Source organism: Natrix helvetica (assembly GCF_964273705.1).
Source record: "Natrix helvetica genome assembly, chromosome: 5".
In the NCBI taxonomy this organism is placed as follows: domain Eukaryota; kingdom Metazoa; phylum Chordata; class Lepidosauria; order Squamata; family Natricidae; genus Natrix; species Natrix helvetica.
In genome coordinates, this window is record NC_138551.1 from 35,918,285 (window position 1) to 35,933,819 (window position 15,535).

At 37.1% G+C, this 15,535-nt stretch overlaps 1 protein-coding gene across 5 annotated transcripts in view; it reads left to right on the top strand.

Moving 5' to 3' along the window:
* Positions 1-5,706: 5,706 nt before the first annotated feature.
* DOCK10 (dedicator of cytokinesis 10) overlaps positions 5,707-15,535 on the top strand; it is a gene marked incomplete at its 5' end in the record, with an annotated part of 144,329 nt that continues 134,500 nt past the window's right edge. For all 5 annotated transcript variants that reach the window (XM_081956362.1, XM_081956364.1, XM_081956368.1 and 2 more), the window contains one exon: positions 5,707-5,868. In XM_081956362.1, the coding sequence (XP_081812488.1) occupies positions 5,707-5,868 (162 nt within the window). The remainder of the gene's footprint in view (positions 5,869-15,535) is intronic.

Below are 15,535 nucleotides of genomic sequence, written 5' to 3' on the forward strand. Positions count from 1 at the left end.
GTGTCTGTAAAAAATAGGGGGACATATTGTAAAGGTCAGATTCTTTTAGCTTTGCAAATGCAGTTCCAGTTGCTTCCATGTGTCTTGGTTTTTTTTCACTACAGTTTTCAACTTGTGAAGGTCAAGACGTTTGGTTCTTGATTGTTTCACCTTGCTCATATGAAGAAAGGGAAAGAGAGAAGATGACCAGTTCTTTGCATAAAGGAAAAATAGGCTGTCCATTCCTTTTGTCTTCTTCCCTTTGTCAGTGTTCCAAATATCATGCAGAATTAAATCAGAGTCCAAGGCAGAGCTATCCTTAAAGTTCCAATTTAATAAGACTGACATGTTGGCATCGTACTGTGGAAATCCCAAATCTAAAAGCTTCCTGGGACTCAGTTGAAAGTTCATGATCTTATCCCTACACCCATAAATCCATCACATGGTCCAATCTTCTTCTTCCACGCTGGCATCTCCACCCCGCTGGTTCCGGTCAGGTGTCGAGGTGCAGAGACAAAAGATGACCTTGGGCTTCTAGAAAGGAATGACAACAACACATTCCACAATTCTACTCATTTCTATTCCCCTCCCAATTACTACACTAATGAAACAGCATAATGAAATAATAGAGTGTGTGGCAGGCCAAAGATCCTAAAAAGGAATATGACTGCAGGCCTGATACCCTTACTATCCCTCTTACTGTCTAGTCATTTTCACACTATAATTTTATCAGCAAATTGTATCTCAGTCTTCTGTACAGAGCTTAATTTTTTTCTGATCAATTTCACAATACCCATAGAAAAATTCCCGAATTGGTTTTAACGCTTATGTGAATAGTAAATCATTCCCAAACAATGTCCTGCAAGTAAAACCAAAAAAACCTATATATCCCTGCCCCAAATGTTGCTTTGCACTCTGTTCTTTTAATAATCACTTTATCCTTTATTTGTCATTTATACATTATTTGATTTATTAATCAAACCTATATTTTACCACAATCACAGTTCTCTCGGCAGCTCAAAAAATAAGAAGCATAAAACAAATAAAACCCCAACACCATGCAGGGCATCAGACACCAAACCCTCTGAAAGGCTCTATTGCCGGCTTTTTCCAGAAGGTGGACATAGTTGGAGACAGACAATTTTCCAAAAGTAGACCATTCCAGAGAGCTGGCTCCATTATTAAAAAATAATGCTTCTGGCTTTAGTCATTCAAAAACTGGAGTACAACCAGCTGCCATTGCTGGCATGATTTAAGTGACTTGATCAATCCCTTAAATCTTCCTTAAAAGTTTCCTAAAATACTGCAGTGCTTTATTTACAAAGCATAATAAAAATGTGTCATACAATGCACTGAAATGGCTTTTACAAAATACTTACCGTATTTGCTATTAACTTGTCACTTATGTATTGTATTGTTTAGCAATAGGAAGAGCAAGTTTGGTTGGAGTGTTGTACAAATGTGCAGCTCATATAAAACAGGAAGGGAACAGGAAGAACTGGCAGGATGGCAGCATGAAGTATAGCAGTGCACAGCTGAGAAACAAGCGAACTAGTTGTTGACCCTTAGTTATACCTATACATACAGCTCTGTGGACATATACTTAGTTAAATATTTACTTCTTGTAGCTATCCTCCTGCCATCTAGTAGTGATCTAGCAAGCTGTCATATTCCATAGCTCAACTCTATAGAGAGCCCCAGTTTCCTAGGCCCAATTCATATATGGTAACCCCGTTACAATCTTCCTAGTAAGGAATAGGAGTAGAGATTACTTTACTTTACTTTACTTTTATTTAGATTTTTATACCGCCCCCTCTCCCCAAAGGGACTCGGGGCGGTGTACAGTCAAATAAAAACACATCAATAAATAGAAAATACAAACACAAAGAGGAGGCAATAAGAAACTGTACATATCTGCAGTAAAGTAGTTAAAAGCAATATTTAAATACCCTAAAAATACCCAATTAAAATATCTGCCAGGAGGTAGAATAAAACTATAAATGGGCCAGGCCAGCTAAACGGAACAGGTGAGTCTTCAGTTTTTGTCGAAAGGAGCGGAAGTCGATGGTGGTTCTGAGATGACAGTAGGGGGAGCCAGATAGAATACCACAACCTCTATTATTTGGAGATTATAGTTATAACAGTTGCATGTTATACATTCATACTGTACATTACAAAGAGGAAATGTAAATACTGACTCTCTTTATTATATATGCATGTGTGTGTTGGTTGGGAATTCTTAAGTATCAGTACAAAGGAAACAATCCAATAAATATTTGGATTTCCTCCCATCCCATATGTTTCTGTAGAAACAAGTTGCATTAATTCAGTAGGAATTATATTAGGATTACATATAAGACTGCCAAATTCCACTGAAAAAAAATTGAATAGGGTTGCTTTCTTCATAACCTTCAGAACAATTAAAGTCTATTGCAAATAAATAAAACTTGTGAATAGTAATGTATGAATAAAACTTGGGGAATTATTTGCCTCATAAATTCTTTGAACAATTTGGCAGTTCAAAAGATATAAAAGAAAAGGGAAAACAAAAATAATTGGTATAGAACTCAATTGCTTATACAGAAATAAAATAAATTCGTCAATAGAGCAAAAGGAACTAAAGCAAATCTCACTTGCACAATTGTTTCTGTATCCATCCAATGTCTATTGATACACAGACATTGCAGTGTTAAAAGCCAATGGTAAAATTCTGATAGACTTTTATTTCTTTTGATAATGTCAAATGACTGTAGAGTTCTCTCTAAGACAGGGGTATCAAACTCACATCGTCATGGCGGTATCACATGATGTATCAGGACTTTTTCCCCCTTCACTAAACCAGGCGTGGGCATGGCCAGCGCATGATGCATCCAGCCCATTGGCTGGGAGTTTGACAACCTTGCTCTAAGATATTGCTCAACCATATCAAATTTGTGGGTTTGGATGTTAGGTTTAAGAATTATTATTTTAATGTTGACTCCATCTGTATTAATTGTGCCAATTGTTTATCTTAATGGCTTAAAGTTTTTCTTCTATATGTTACAAAGGCTGTGAAGCCCTTTGAGAATCTGTCTTGGACAGTGACACGGGTACTGCATTTATATTTTATTGTTAAAGTTGAGAGGTTTGTACTGTATGTACAGAAACTACCACAACACAACAAAAACAATGGTCTCCAAATTTTTTAATGGCCACTGTTTTTTTTCACTTAGATCAAGAAGTTTGTGAGTAGGATCTTCAAAGAAGTAAATATGTCTCAATTGTGTTTCAAGGCATAACCTGAAAGCACTCTCTCCCTTTCTAATCAATCCTTATGAAAATGTTCAGAAAGACTGGCTTTGATCCAGTACTATTAACTTCTATAGACATTTACTTTCATAGATTTTAAGGGATTTGGGGGGGGGGGGATAATCTGCATTGAACTGCATACAGAACTAGATATTGTAACCATAGAAACCAAACATCTTAAAAGCATTTTGTGAGCATCCCTGTATGGGTGTATAAAGTAAGAGCAGTGCCTGACATGTAAGACATATTAATATCAGCAAGACCATACAGCAGTCACGGTAAAAGGAAAAGACATAAGCCATGAAGGGAGTTACACTGCCAGACTGATAATATTATGATTAGCCATGACAAGACCTTTGGTCTCAGTGGCTGCCAAGAATATGCCAAAAAAGGTCTGCTTCCTCCCAATGTGCAGATAGTTAGGGACATAATGGGAATCCAAATGATGCAGATGAGAAGCAGTGAAATCTCTTTATTTGAAACAGAAATGATAACAGTTTTGTGACTATGCTGCTGAAACTGTATCTAAGGAAATGAAATGATGAACTATAAAAAGCATGCCTTGAACTACTTTAGTGCATAACTGTCAGAGTTGAAGGACATGGTGCAAGAGTATGAATTACCTTGAGACAGAAAAAGAAAATTGACAGTAAACATGTTTTTTTTAAAAAGTCACTTCATTCATTTCATAAATATTTTCATTGAAATGCTTCCTTAGTGTGACAGTTTCCAGAGCAATTAAAGTCTAATCATCCCCTGTGCAAAATTGGTTTGAAAGAACTGTGTTAGCACCATCTCTTTCTTGTTTTCTTAAGCAATTGGATTCGTCAAAGAACTGTTCCAATGATTACATCAGCTTGCTCACATCCCTATGAAACTCAATGACTCCCATTGCCACCCAAAACAGCAAGCGCCTTTGTGTGTAAGTGACTATAAACATTTTTTTAAAGTGAAGGCAGATACAATTGCAGATCTACCAAGAAGTCCTTGTTTCAGAAAAAGCCATTGATATTTCCTAGTGAGAAAAAGGCATTTGCAACAAATTCAGATTATTTGGAAGGTGAAAAGAATAAGGAAGAGCAAATTTTCTTTGAGTCCTCTTGCCTTCTTATATAATTCTACATCATTTAGATCCTGATCTCTGTCAGAAGTGGTTCATATGATTTGTCAATACTGCTGCTTTCGGCCAGAGTCTATATACTAAGTTGTTGTAGGAGTAGAGCCTTGTTACTCTATGATAGCAAGTAAAAAATAAAAACCTAGAAGGACGCCTTTCTGATTTCCCCCCCCCCCCCCCCTAAAGACCAAACCTGCAACATCAACTGCCATCGCCATCCAGGTCCTTGTTCACAGAAACGTCTGACTTTTCATAAAATGTGTTGACTGGAAAAAAATTCTACCAGGTTCCTAATTTTGTACTCATTGGTAACTGATAAACAGTCTTTTTATTTAATGATTATTAAATGCTTTTAATTGGTTTTGTGATGTTGTGGGGTTGGCGTTTAATAATATGATTTTAACATGAGCTGCTCTTAGATTTGCCACATACATAATACCTATGTCTTGTATTTATGTCTGTCTGCCTGACTGTCTGTCTGTCTATGCATCTATCTATCTATCTATCTATCTATCTATCTATCTATCTATCTATCTATCTATCTATCTATCTATCTATCTATCTATCTATCCATCCATCCATCCATCCATCCATCCTCATCACCCTCATCACTGTCCAATTCTGAGAAACAGCTAGGCTACTTGTCTTGGGCTCACCCAGAAAAATAATTAGAAAACATGTTGGAACTAAACAGAGGTGTTTGTCATTCATCTAGGGACATGCACTGTACAATTCTTTTACTATTATTTTCATGTGACTATTTACTTTAACATGCCAGCATGCTTGTTATACTCTGACTATGAAGCAGAGGCTAGAGAAAATATTTCTGCTTTAAATCAGCGTAAAGATGTTCTGTTTTATTCATTCATCCATAGCCATTCTCTTGGCTTCCTTTATAATTGAAGTTCCTGTATATGATTGTTAGCAGGCATTTATGCATGCTTTTTCCAGCTTTTATTAAGCAGCTAGTTTAAGCCTCCGAGTATTGTGATTAGGAGATCACAAGAAGAAGGATTATTTCCTAAAACAAGCAGAATGGTTCTCATGCATTTTCAGAAACAGTCACCATGAAAAAAAAAGAACAAAAACTGTCTTAACTGTGTCTGTGTGCAAGTGCGTATGTTTCACACAGTGGATCAAATCTTTCCTATATCTGCATCCAAGCTATCTGGTTGTGATCAGATGATTACAGCCCAAGGAAATGATTGGAGGGAGCTGACTGGCTGCAGCTGCACTGTAGGCTGTTTGCAGGGACAACGAGCTACTGTTTTTTAAGCATAGCATCAACATAGAAGTTATTTTGTGGGTTTCAGGATGCAGCTATGGGCTGTGCTGCCAGCATTGTTCTGCTCCAAGCCTTTCGTTCAGTGGTACAAAGGAATTGTGTGCATATTTGTAGACGACGGCAAGAGGAATTGTCACATGAAATCCTGCCTCTGGAGAGTGATGATGAAATGAGCAGACCCAGAACTCTCAACATTATGGTATAGTATACTTTTATCAAGTGGGTACAGTTGAAAGGGTAATTAGGATAGAAGCTTTACGTTTTCTGGACTTACAGTAGGGAAAGAGAATAATTAAACATCTGCTAACATTCCTGAAACTGTGAAAACCTCTAATTGAAATTCTGTTACCTATGGTGTGCTTTCTTCTACAATGAAGGTAGGGAAGCCTTGAAGATGATATTTTGCTATTTCATTTGTTCGGTGTTTCATTTTCAGTATAATGAAATGTAGTGGCTTGTGACCTAATCATCATGCATAGCATCTTCATTCCTGAATCCTAATACATAGCCTATATGTAAAAACTATGCATCCACTACAAACTTCTATCCCAGGCTACCAACACACCTATATCCTTGAGCAAAGGGTTTGTACTGCTTGCTATAATAGAAAATCGTACTTTGAGATTGATAGGTTCTTTCCTATATTTCCTGTTATTGGATCTGTTTTATTCTTGGTTAAAAGAGTCATGTTTTTGAACCCAGGCCTTTTGTTGCCTTTGGATTTCATTAAACACATTTAAGAGTGGAGGTTTAATGCATTGAAAGTTATCCCACTTCCAGATTTTGAAAGTATGTGCTTTGACTTAATTATTTAGTTACTTAATATTGTGCTAGTCCAATTATAACATAATATATTACAAAACTGGTTCTTGGTGTTTTCCTAAATTACCATAATTACCATACTGCATTAATATATTGCCTAAGTTTTCACAAAGTTTCAAGGTAGGTATGATATTCCTTGATGCTGCTAATAATGTTCAGAACTGTATGCAATTCTTTATTGGATATATAAAGTATCATTAAATATAACCAGGATTCCTCCTACACTTTATATTTTAGCCTACAGATCTGTTTATAATTCAGACACACTTTGATACCTGAAGGATTATTTGTAGTCCAGGGTCATATCTCATGGTACAACCACATACTTCATGTTGTCAGAACTTTCTGCCTTTCTTGTATATGTATATATGCAAGGTGCATCATCATTCATTTGTATCATATTAAATAAAGTTGTGGTACAAATGCATATAGATTGTTCCCCAGTTTTAGCAAATAATATTTCTGGTATTCAAGGTAATTGGCTGCTTAGGGACAAATTGTTGCTATGGAAATGATCCTGCTTTTTATTATATTTCTAACTCTCTTGAGCCAAAATCACTAGGTTAGTATACCTAATACTAATCCCAATAAACATAATACATCTAAGAATCCAAACAGTATAACAGATTAAAAACTCATGCTTTTTAGTAAGATAGGGAAAATGTAGAACAAGATGTAGGCCTGAATAATATCATTGTACTGTATATGTACCATTCCCTGCTAAGCACAACCCATTATGTGGCACATTTATGACAATATGCCATATATAAGTACAGCCCATTTTTACCTGTGTCCTTCCAAGTGAAAATTTTTAATCTAGAAATTATCTTGTAAAAACAAGAAAAAATTGCCTACACCCTACAAACATACCTGTAAATCTCCTAGAGTCCAATGCCAGTAATGCAGTGAATAAATTCCACAAATAAAAAAAAAATCCAAACAAATTATATCTAGTATGTTGACCCAGGATATAGTGTAGAAATTGTGATCAACCAAAACCTTCATGGGGAGCCTAAGTGTGTGAGAGAAAACGAAGCTGTAATCCATATAAATGTGGTTTTATTTTGTGTATTAGCCTGGACGAATATATGCAAGGAAGTGAAGGTTTAATCTAATATATAATACAAACTATGAATTGATCTCATGAAGGTGTCTGGTCTGTTTGGGGATATAAAACTAGGAATTCACCCACCCAAAGTTGATGATTACTGCATGATTCATTCACGTGAAAGGCGATAATCAGAGAGCCAGAAATGAATTTAAGAAAAAATGGTGGAATGTTCTGAGTGTGACTAGGGGGGAAATATTGTCATAGGTGACATAAATGGATGTCTGGTAATGAGTTGAGAAAATGCGGAAAATGTGAGTGAAACATTAGGAAACATAAAAAGAAATAAGAATGATAACTGGTTTAATGTCTAATTTGCTTATAAGGAAAGATTAAAGATTAAGCAAGGATATATGGGTGAGAAAGATTCTAATATTGACACAATATTTTTAGGTAGTGTCAAAACTGGATCTCAGAGAATTGGTAGGAATAAAAAAAAATAAGTGAAAGAAATGAGTGAAAATGAGCAATTATAGGAAGAGACAATACATTCATGTGTAACAGTATGGGAAGATCTCCTGAACTAATGAATTAAAAGCAGAATGTGGAAGTTGCTTATAACAGGGTGCAAATGATGGCAGTCTATGTTTCAGAGTGGCATAGAAATGTGAGGAATCACAGTAATGAAGAAAGTTACTTGGTGGAATGATAGAGTGAAGGTGGGTGTGAATGAGAAAAATGGACACAATAGAATAATTGCTGCAAAAAAGGATGACAGAGATATTGCATACAGTAGATGAAAGATGATAGAAAGAAAGGATAGATGGATGGATGGATGGATGGATGGATGGATGGATGGATGGATGGATAGATAGATAGATAGATAGATAGATAGATAGATAGATAGATAGATAAGAGTTAGATAGATAAGAGATAGATGAGAGAGAGTTGCCACAAAGTGGTCAAAGAGAGTAAGCAATGCTTAAGATAAAAAGTGAAATGCAGAGTCACATGGATGCAAATTAAACATGTTTTGAAAGAGAAGATGGTTACGCAAAGAGTAAATGTAATTATAGATAAAAGTGGTGAAATATTTGTGTTGAATCTGAGATGATAGAATGCTGGAAGGATTATTTTGGAGAGCTGTATGAAGATAAAATGCTATATCTAAGAATAGAATTTAAACTGATGAAATAAATATTAACTTCCAAGAAAAAAAATCAAGGCATATATACACGGTTGTTGTTGTGGGAAAAATACGAGGTCTGTTGGTTATGTTCACTGCCTTAAGTTATTTGTAAAAATAGTAAATGTGGGATACAAATAAATGAATAAATATCCTGAAGCAATCCAATTGATTCTGAGTTATTTTATTTACATGGAAGTGAAGCATATATAATAATGCATGGACTATATAACAAATTATTTAATGTATTGCACAATGTTAATATAAGAATACATGGTGTTCCCTTGGTTGTTTAATTGACCTACAGACATGTGTATAAGGAATTTTATAAGCAATGTACAGGTGTATGCTTAAGAAATGTGAATATACTTTTTCTGTGCAGTTCATGTTGTGTTGCTGGCTGAGAATCCAAATGATTTTCAGCAAATGGTAGGTAGGTTGTGTGATTCACTTCAGAGTACTGGATATTAAAACTGATATATTAAAGAGAAAGGCAGCATTCATAAGAAAGATATAATTGCATGTACTTTGAGAAAACCTTCCTGTCATCTGGTGATTGTCCAGATTTTTGTACTCTATATAATGGGAGCTGTACTCCTGGAACTGCTTTCAAATTGGAATTTGACCCTAATATTTTAGACTGGAGCCTTGTTAAGTAGAGCTAAATCTTACCTTTCTGTCTGGTTGTTTTATAGGTCACTCAAAAGTTTTGTTGCATGATCATATTTATTAATTATTAAAGCTGATGTATTTTTGATTGATTTATAATGCATCCATCACTACGCTGTTCTAAGTAGATGTACCTAATGAACAACATCGTGTACCTTCAATAACACATTCTTATTTATACAGGTATTCTAATGCGAAACTCAAATATTGCTTCCGGATATCTCAAATATTTCTTGATTTTACATAGAAGGCATAATACTATGCCTTGACTGGGTGACCAATCAAGCCGATTAGCAGTTTGGTCAACTAAATAGATGTTATGATTCATGATTTTTGGTATTGAAACTATCATTCTAATCTGCTTGGGACAGAATAGCAAATATACACAACCAGCTCCTTTTTGGATATCATAATGATGAACAATTAGAATGTTATATTTAAGAACTATGCATGTTCAAAAATAAAGTCATGGATGATTGGATGCTAAAGAAACATGAATTGAACAACAAAATTGACTAATTTGAAAGAAATATTTTGATGAGGACTCTATTATACAGAGAACATGAATGAGGATCAAATTACAAAACAAATATATAAAAGAAAAGTAAATTGGTTGAGGGGGAAAAACAGACTGGGAAACCTTTGGTTGGATAGAGTTAATAAGGTCCTAGAAAAATGTGAGGTAATAATTTTAAAAAGTTAAATGCACCATATGATTTGGTGTATGGAAGTGTTTGAAGCAATGACAGTGGGCAAGGGTAGAGAGATATCATGCATAGTGCTGGTGCGAACTAGATTCTTACCTCTCACCTTTACTTTCTTCCATTTACTATATCATGCATTTTCTGTGATCTGTATAATGTTGCTGTTTACTTTGAAAATAAAGAGGGATGGTATGCACCAACTGGTAGATCCATGTACTTCACAAGCCATATCATAAAGAATCCTGTTTCTTCATCAGGGTCCAATGTTAAAGAAATCCCAAATAACACTTCAGAATGTCCCAAAGGTGCTTTTATCAAGAGTCAACTGGACTTTCTGTTTTTTCTTTGAAGACATTTTGCTTCTCATCCAAAAACCTTCTTCAGCTATGACTGGATGGTGGGGAGACAGAGCTAAAGAAGCTTCTTGAATGAGAAGCGAAACATCTTCAAAGAAAAACAAGAAAGTCCAGTTGCCTCTTGAAAACAAGAAAGTCCAGTTGCCTCTTTGGGACACCCATGACCTGGATGACTGAGAATGTCCATAGACAAACACTGCAGAATATTAACTCAGCCATCATATTGGATACTATCCATGTGACATATTACTCTGAGCAAAGATGAGCAATTTTATCCATGAAGGATCTAGCAGCCATATCACTACCATACAATTGATTCCTCATTCACTCCCATTATTTCCTAAGATACCATGAACAGAGCCATTTGACAAGAAACTGTTCATATAATAGGCATGAAGAAGCGTGGCTTTTGTTGTTGTTGTGTCTGACCCATCTTTTCCTCATGGGCAACATTCCTCCAGGCCTTCCTGTCCACTACCATCCTCTGGAGTCCATTTAAGCTCATGCCTATTCCTTTGGTGACTCCATCCAGCCATCTCATTCTCTGTCGTCCCCTTCTTCTTTTGCCCTCAATCGTTCCCAGCATTAGGCTCTTCTCCAGTGAGTCCTTCATTCTCATTAGGTGCCCCAAAGTATTTGAGTTTCATCTTCAGGATCTGGCCTTCTAAAGAGCAGTCAGGGTTGATCTCCTCTAGGATTGACCGGTTTGATCGTCTTGTCGTCTATGGGACATGCAGGAGTCTTCTCCAGCAACATAGTTCAAAGGCCTCAATTCTTTGGAGTAAACTGGTTGCTTAGAGGGTCGTTTTGAGCACTCTGAAGGCTTCAGGGACTGTCCGGAGGCTTCCCTGAAGCCTTCGGAACGCTTAAAATGACCCTCCGAGCTCTGGTTTGCTCGGAGGGTCGTTTTAAGCGCTCTGAAGGCATCAGGGAAGCCTCCGGATGGTCCCTGAAGCCTCCAGAGGGCCTCCGTGGGGCAGGGGGCTCTTTTCGCCCTCCCCAGGCTCCTATAAAGCCTATGGAACCTGGGGAGGATGAAAAATGAACTCAGCTGTCAGCGCGCGCATGTGTGCCATAGGTTCGCCATCACTGATCTAGTCTTTTACTTAGAACCAGATTAGCTTTCTTTAATATCAAACCCTTTTATCAAGGCTCAGACATAATTCACCCATGGCCATAGTTATTAAAATATATGTCTCAACTCCCTTTTTTCTATGTTACAAGATATACCACTAGATTTGATTAATGCCAGCATGCAAACCGCACTTAGGTCTTCATGTTCCTTTAAGTACCAGTGCAGCTTTATATTTTTGGCTCATGTGCCACCTCATTTGGAGCTGCCTTGCCTATTTAGATCTGGTCCAAGTTCTCCTTTCTTTGACTATTCAATGAAAATGGTGACCATTATGTTTCTTGCTCATCCCCAAACATGCATTATTGGAAGAAAGTACAATAATACATTGTACAATGTCTTCCTTGTATGTTGATACAAAATTTATTTCCTTTTTAGGCATCTATTTTAAAGTATGCTGTATGTCATATCAAAAGATTAACAGGTGTATGAACCATTAATGTTCCAAATGATGATCATTAGTTACCCTTGCAGAGTATATATGAGAAGATTTTCATCAGGCCAGGTCCAATTGGCTTTTATAGTTATATCCCTCTTATGTGCTTTTTTTTTTTTTTTTTGCTGATAAGTAGTTATGTAAACTGAACAGCTATCTGTAAACCTATTTTCCTATATTATGGGAGGAAAATACTGTCTGTTCCTATTAAATAAGAATGGTGCATGGACAGCGCAAAATCAGGTGGATTGCACTAGAGTGCAATTGAAGCCTAAGTATAAAGATTTCACCAACGCATCTCATATAGCCATGATGGCAAACCTATGGCATGTGTGTCCGAAGTGACACATGGAGCCATGTCGCGGTGTTGCCTGTTTTTTTCCCCGAGTTTCTGGCATGCATGCGCATGCGATGATCAGCTGGCCTTTGTGTGTGCAGTAGTGCCAGAAACTGGAAGAGCTAATCTTCAATTTTCCAGTGTCAGCATGCACGCTGGCCAGCTGATCGGTGCATGGTAGTAACCGGAAGTACATTTCCAGAGAGCGCAGGTAGTCCTCTTCCTGGTCATGGCCCAGATGACAAAAAGTGTTCCCTTTTCAGCACTTGGTGCCCGCCCATGTGTGCTCCCTTTTTGGCACTTGGTACCATCACTACCATAGAGAGACATCTGAGAAAGAGGAAGTAAAGCACTGAGTATATTGGAATCTACAGGACTGTGTGAATGCAACATGGTAGAGTGCGATAGTGATGAAACATCCATTAGAACTAGGATATTTTTCTGGGTTATTGTTAATAGATTACTGTTTCTTCTGGAAGTTGGTATATAATGTTAGGTACTGGTATTATAAATGTGAATAGGCATGAACATTTCAGAAAAAAGCAGTATTTGAAAAAGAGACCAATAAAGGGAAAGATACTAGATGACATTGCCAACTGACTTAAAGATAATGCTAGAAAGAAAAGCTAATGTTACAGCTGATGCTAGAAAGACGAGCTGTACTGCAGGCAAATAAAGCAGATTTTAAAAAAGGAAATTAGAAGTGAAATCAGGAGCTTGATGAAAAAAACAGTCCAACATGAAATGCTCTAATTAAATTGGCACTGTGCTGTTGTTATTAGAATTCATTGTTTAACTATGGCCTCACATTGACTTGTCTTAATACTCTTCTAATATCCTGTTGTTATTAGTTTGAAAATCCCCCCCCCCACTCCTCTGTACAGAGAAAAATAAATGACCAAGTTGCTTTGCATATGAGACCAACAAATGTCCCCCCCCCCTCCTTATATTTCTGAGTCAGGAGCTGAAGCTATTCTTCACAGCAAGTAAATATCATTCATTTTATTTTATGATCTTGCTAAGTGTGTTATGTAAATATGTGGGGAAATATTACTGATATCAGCAACAAGGCTGGTGATTTCTTATAGCTGGATTCCACTCTGAGTTCTGACAAACTTAGTAACAGAAATTCTTCTTTTTCAATCCACAACTCTGAGCCCCACCAAATAGCTTTTAAGTTCTGTGAAAAAGTTGTTCCAACTGGGCCAAATGCTGGGCCAAAAATTGTATTTTTGTCTCCCGAAGGGATTGCTTCTTGCTAAAGAATGTTCATTCCCCTCCTCCATGTTATTTACATAATTTGTTTGAGGTATGATTTTGATTCCAATTTATTATTTGCACTATGATAGAGGCGGCCACCAAGTTTTCTTACATGCTTTTTGATTGTTCTACATCAGTGATTTTAAAATTTGGCAACTTAAGATGTGTGGATTTCAACTTCCAGAATTCCCCAGCCAGCATGAAGTTCACACATCTTCAAGTTGCCAAGTCTGAAAAACACTGCTCTACAGAATCCCAGAGCTTCTTGATCTGAAAAAGCTCCTTCAGTTTTTGTGCTTCCTTGGAATTGCATTACTAGTGCATGAAGCCAAGAAGTCTGTAGATCACCTGAGAAATGTTTCTATACTGAAAGGATACTGATATGTACACTACAAATTTTTTTCTTTTTCCTTTTGGAAAACCAGTTTTGAAAGGGAATAATAATTAAAAAGAAAGAATAGCTTTTGGATATTTAAAACAAACTTCCAATAAGGACTCAAATCGATATCATAGAATGAGAAGTCACCAATTTTTATTATTAGTTTATTACATTTCCATCATGTTACTGCTACAGTTAGTCTAATATTGCATGTTCCATGCATGTACTAGATGAGGTTATATGCTAATGCATTTGACAGTTACCAGTTTTGGAAAGACTGGCTTAGTTGCAATGGATTTTACATTGTCAGCCACAGGTATTTCTGTTATTAGCTCTTTTCAAGTAATTTGTCACAGATTGAACGTGGGATCCTCAAAGACTCTTAAATTAACTAAACCATAGGCATATATTTCAGCAAACTTTGCCAAAACTGGCCAACTGGTTGCATTTAGAAAGCTTGGAGTAGAAAACAATAACCTCTTTCTACTGCTGCCTCCCTGTAATTAGTATTAAACTATCCTGCCTAGTATTCGAGAGTTAGTTGTATCAATATTGATAGCCTCATCCTGGAAGAATCTGTCTGGTCCCCTTTTAAAGCCATCCAAATTGGCTGCCCTTAATACAACAGCTGGCAGTGAAACTTTCAAATTACCCAAGGCCCAGCAAATTCAGTTTTTGATATTCACTGCAGACATCCCAATGCTAGATCAATTTTTGACTTTCAGCGTATACATTTTAAGGAATGCTAATTGGGGAAAACAAAAACTAACTTGTTTTGTTTTCATCCTTTTCACATATGGTTGGTAAGGGGGAAGGGGCATTATGAAGATATATCCTGCTAATTGTTACAGTCAAAACAGCTTTTTAAAAAATAGTGAATGAGAAACATTCGTTTTATTATATCTACTTCAGAAAAGATATATGCTGATCTTTTATGTTGCTTGAACAACAGTTTTTAATATTTTCCTAAACATGATATTTTTAATTTTTTAACTTCTATTTCTAATCATAATAAATATGACATTTGCTGTAAGTGAAGTCTTTATTGTAGACTTACCGTGTTACAAGGTCTTATTTTCTTTTTACACACAAAATATGGCTAGGGCCTTATTATGGGGGGAGGGTTTATTGTTTTGGGGTTGCCGGGCGGCTTCTCTCTTGCAAGCGGCTCCCAAAGAGCGGGGCACAGCCTCATCCGCGAATAGCTGTATTGCTCTGTCACAGCAGCGCAACTCAACAGCCATGAAGCGACCACGCTCATGAGCAGCCACCCAGCAAACCTCCTTTCCAGCCGGGCACAGCGCCATTCACTGACCTAGGGGTACCGCCAAGCCGCATGAGCGCCTGTTCGCCGCCGCCCGGCTTGGCACCTTAAAAATGTCAGTGAATGGCGCTCTGCACAGCTAGAGAGGGGGGTTGCGCGAGTAGCTGTTCTGCTTTCGCTCACACGCTTCCCAGTCTCACGATGCCCTGGCCCAGCTCTCCCTGCACCTCCACTGCTGCCGCCACCACCATCCCAGCATGGCTTTTTCGGCGG